General features: G+C 37.0%; 1 protein-coding gene across 1 annotated transcript; it reads right to left on the reverse strand.

The window, feature by feature from the left end:
* Nucleotides 1-464: 464 nt before the first annotated feature.
* LOC117170019 lies at nt 465-941 on the reverse strand. Its single transcript, XM_033356533.1, has one exon. The coding sequence runs from the start codon at nt 939-941 to the stop codon at nt 465-467; it is 477 nt and encodes a 158-aa protein (XP_033212424.1).
* Nucleotides 942-5,325: the final 4,384 nt, after the last annotated feature.

Consider the following 5,325-nt stretch of genomic DNA (forward strand, 5'->3'; position numbering starts at 1 on the left):
TACAATGTTCGATGAAAATATTATTTCCAACGCGACTTAATACTATTACTTATTCTACGAAGTTGAGTTGAAATCGCGTAACAAAGAAACCAGCATTACATCATCCAAACTCACATTTGATTCGCGCGAATATCGCACTTTTATATACAGATGTTTCATGTTTCATTTGGCTCTTTTGTTACGAATGAGTTAAATCATCACGATAATTTGTGTGGCACGTTGGCCTTTAACCCTCAAGCCACAAGGTGAAGATCCATGACATAAAAGGCAAGGTCGGGTTATATCCAACCCAACGTGTTTTTTACAACGAATTTAAAAGTAAACTGAATGAATATAACAACAATTCGTCCAAAAAAGTATATTTGAATAAATTCAACTAGAATTTGTTAGGAAAAGTATATTTTAAACTTGCAGGTACTGAGAAAACATGATATACTTAATGCACTTCTGGTTATTACTAAACGCTAGGTGTCAGTAGCATTATCACAAGTCGGACAAATCACTCTTTTATGTTCTCCACACAAAGATTTATTGCACGTACCACAAAATGAATACCCCTTTCTGTCTTTCTTGGGATCACAAAAATCACATCTTTTGATTTTCTTCTGTCCTGCTGGCTGTCCTGATTGACTGCTGGTTGCGCCCATATCGATTTCTTTTCCCAAAACTTTGCCAATTAATGACCCTAATTCTCTGGGAAGGCGAGGGTTTTGCAATCTCATTTCCATCTCATAAAAATATCTTATTGGCCATCTCAATGTTTTCCTCCAAGTGGTTTTATCATGGCATAATTTGTCCAATACATCAACACCGCCTTTGATAATATTGTAAAAGTCTATTATCTCAGGTTTCATGGAATTTTCATTCATATCTCCAGCAAAATGCATTGAGGAAATCAATAACACCTTTTTGTTCTTCTTTGGAGTGTACGACAACAACATTTTGTTATCTTGGTATAAGAACTGTGACGAATCAACCGGTGCTTTTGAAAGGACTGAAGGAGGGATTTCAGCCTTATTTTTCCGTAAGGTTCCGACAAAAGTAAGTTTTCTTTCAAGAAGAGCATCAACTAGGCCAAGAGATGAAAACCAGTTGGTCGCACGTTATATTTCTGTTACTCCCTTTTACTTTATCGGTTAGGTTGAGAACGTACTGTGTAGGAAGCGGTAAATCCTTTTTTTCTTAGGTTTTTCATTTCCAACGTAGGGTATTCCACTTATAAAGTAAAATGTTCGGACATCACATAGAGAGACTACTTTCAGGCCGTATTTATCCGGTTTTGACGGGATATACATTCGGAAAGTGCAGCGGCTACGAAAACTGAGCAGAGTCTCATCTATAGTGAGGTATTCCGAGGGGCTGTAATACCTGGAACAGTTACCTTCGAAGACAGACCATATTTGCCTGAACGCAGCAAATTTATCCTCTGTTTTGCGAGTATCTCGGGTGTTTTTGTCATCAAATCTCATATTAGCAACAAGGAATTCGAACCTGTTCTTAGGCAGAGTGCAACGAAACACGGGAGGTCCCCAAATGGGTGAAAACATGTCTTCTAGATTCAAACCATGATTTTTCAGGATACCACTCATGTAAAACAATCCTATTAGAGATCTGATCTCTATGCGGTGGTCTTATATTCTCTCGCTCCCTGGCTGTTCGTGTAACCCACTATGATAAGTTAATGCAGAGCAAGACTCGGACATCCAGCCTGACAACCGCACTTCTTTACTAATCTGGTACACGGACAACATGAAGCCTGGCAATGACAATTTTGAGTTGGCAGCCCACAAGGGGTTCACCTGAACACTGTTACATTTCAAAATGAAACTTAAACCTAAAGAATTCGTGAATTAAAGCTGGGTTTCACATCCGATGTTTTGAAATGAGTACTGATAATGAACTTCATTCGCAAGAAATGATTTAATAAATTCTTTAACTTAAGTTTATTAATCTAAAATATTTATTTACTTAATTCTATTCGAAACAATTCTCGCCCTCGTACAAAATGTTCATTTTTTACCTGATTTAATCCTAGCAATTTAATAAGTTTATGAAGGGGGTGAATACAATCGCCTGTGTGAGTGCGTGCTTTGGCAGCATAAACCTCATTGTCTTTTGTCGGCTAAACTTTAATATATGTTCCACTTTTCCCCGTATTTCGCGAGCTACTTAAATCAGCGATTAATACTACGTCACCAAATTCTAATGGAGGTTCTTTTTCTACCCGTTTTTTGCGACAGAGTAATTCAGACCAGTATTCGCGTATCCACCTTTTTCAAAAACGGTTTGCATAATATCCAGCTATTCTATAATGTTTACGTGTACACAAAAAGTTCTCGTAAGATCTACCTAATCGCACTTCGTCAGATGACTAAGTGTTCTATTTCACATAGCGTGGTGATTAAAACTTCTTCGCTCGGAGCTTGATCGAAAAGAACGGCTTTTAACGCTAATTTAAAAGAGCGCACCATCCTCTCACACGCATCACTTATGTGTGGAGCATCAGGAGGATTAAAATGCCATTCGACTTGTCTGCTGAGAAAAAAATCAACTATTTTTTCTTTATCTAGTTTCAAAATCGCTTCTTTCAACTTTTTACTAGCCCCGCGAAAATTTGTACCGTTATTGCTCTACATAGCTGTTGGTAAACTTCTCCGCGCCGCTAATCTTTTCTCTACTAGAGCTAATGGCTCTAGTAGAGAAACATGTAAATATTACTCCCCATCGCTTTTCTCGTCGGCGACAGATTTTCACTAGCTTCAGTCAGAAAAAGTTAACACCGCAATGAGTAAAAGGTCTTCCTGTTGCTGCTAGTCGTGTCTCCGGTAAATCGCCCATCAATGGGTTTCGTGGCTTTCCTCTGGTCAATCGACGCATTGTGCACTTACTTATGATAAGTTCAATCGTAGTAGGATGTTTACTTTCTAAAATAATTGGATTATTGTTTAATTTCAAACCTGCAAAAAAGGTATTCGACCTTTCGCGCGCAATATACCCTTCTCGTCTATGTACGGCCTTAATCCTGCTAACTCACTTCGTTAACTTATCTCTTTGCCTTTTTTTAGAGTTTTTATTTCGTTTTAAAAAGAACCTGTTTGAATATTTCTGTAATTGTAATTTTCCCACATTTGAATCGATCTTTAAGCTTTTTCAACATTACACAATTTTTTCAATTTATAAAATGCCCTTCGCAGTCGTCTCGCGATTATTGATAAACCTTGCCAACCTAGCAGAAAAATGTGCAGCGAACACAATTTTTCACTCTCGTTGAACAAAAAAATCTTAACTTTTCGCGTTTCTAAATTGTCGATGGTACTTTTTTCTTCTTTGCTTAAAATTTTATATTTCGGCCATTCAACTTGAGGTAATTTCAGAATTGACGGATCTTTAAACCAGCGTGAGTTTTATTGCATCGCTTTATTATAATATCTAGTTGCGTCATCGGCCGGATTACCAGCTGTCGGAACCCAAAGCCATTCAGAACTTTAATAAGGTGCCTAATCTCACCTAATCGCTAGTTAATAAACGAGCTAGCATATCCTCGACGGCTCCATTGTCGGAATAAGTATCATCTGTCTTTGTTCTGTGTTGTTTAAGTACTCGTTCTATGACTTTGGTCCGGAATTTCACATCTTTGACCTTCTGACTAGGGCCTCCCCTTCTTGCTCGTGAGCGTTTTATTGTACGGCGTTTATTTCTATTGCGGACATAATGAGATAGTAATGAGCTGCAATTCCTTGCACTAAAAGAGAGTAGAGAGAGAGAGAGAGAGTTACACAGAGTTATACAGAGTTACAAAATTGTATTTGTCCACACAGTCTCTTATCATCAACTTTAGAAGCCTTTCACAATCCAGCGTACTAAAGTGAACCTATAAATGCTCGTATTTCTGTGACAGTTGTCTGATAATTCCAATTTATGTTCATTTTATTGGCAACTCGATCGAAACCAACCTCGTCAATTTCTTTATTTGTATTCTGAACTATCAAGTCAATCATCTTAGCAGTAAAAAAGAAGATCCCAAAGTTCTTCAATCGATTCAGCATTGTTTGAAGTACTTACAGTTGACTGTCAATCTGTGAAAAATAAGCAGAACACATTGTAAAAATAATTCCTAAAAAGAGAGAAAAAAGTACTAAAGTTATAGGTGTCAGGCAGCTATCTGGTAAGAAAGAGAAATACCATGTTCAAAGAAAGAGGGGTCATTCTCCTCAGCAACAGTTTTTATGTCTGCAGTGCGCAAACCCGATAAGTGGAAGTATGTTGCAATAGCAGTACAAGTTTGTGTTGTAGTCTTGATCTCTGGAACGATCTTCGTTAAATCATTCCATGCCAAAGAACTTCGATGAACAGCACACCAAATTTTCAAGATCAGGTCTATTCCAGACACATTTATCTTGTCGCGACTAATTTTTTCCCAGAACCGAGTTTTTTCTCCGGTGTTTATGCTAGCTCCGTCCGTAGCAATTGATGAATTTAGCAAGACCATAAATAAAAATACCCGAGACCATAAAACATTTTTGCCGCCTTCAACAAATAATCTCGGAGCTCCTGCTCCTGTTCGTGATCAAATACCTGCAACGTAAAATCAAATATATAGAAAACCTATTTTCTTCATTTGGTTTTTCAGTTTGTCTTCTTCGATTTTGCACCATTTTGCTGAAAACGCGATAAAAAGAATATTTTTAACCCGTTGAGTCCGGACGTGCCATATATGGCACTTTCACTATTTTCGAGTTTTCCTAATTTTTAGGCAACCATATTAAATATAATTAATAAGTATAATTTCAAGATGAACTTCAAATAAATCTGCATATGGCGAACTTAAATTTTAATCTTACGAGCTGCATGTTCGTGTCGTTGAAGTATAAATTACAGTTTTTTCATAAAGTTATCACGTCGGCTGAAAACCAAATACATCGATTCTATGGAATAGACTAAATTACAAATATTAAATTCGTACGGTCAAAAACATAATCTCATGTTTCGTCAAAACACATCACACGTTTTTTACTTTCTTTGGAGTCTCGTCTTCTCGGTTTGAACGAAGCCCTTTGTTTCATTGGGTATCAAGGTTGAACTTATACGATATCTTAAAACGAGATTAAATGAATCATTCTTTGTTCTTCGAATTATTTAGTTTCAAACCGACATGACACTTCACTATTAACGCTCTGATTTTTATATAATATGATTTTTAGTAAGGGACCGTCCATAAAGGATGTCCGCTAATTTTTTATAAAACTAGAGTGACCCCTCCCTTATGTCACACATGGTCACATTTTTACTAACCACCCCCTTCAAAAAGACGTCACAAATTTAATA

Source organism: Belonocnema kinseyi, chromosome 3, assembly GCF_010883055.1.
Source record: "Belonocnema kinseyi isolate 2016_QV_RU_SX_M_011 chromosome 3, B_treatae_v1, whole genome shotgun sequence".
In the NCBI taxonomy this organism is placed as follows: domain Eukaryota; kingdom Metazoa; phylum Arthropoda; class Insecta; order Hymenoptera; family Cynipidae; genus Belonocnema; species Belonocnema kinseyi.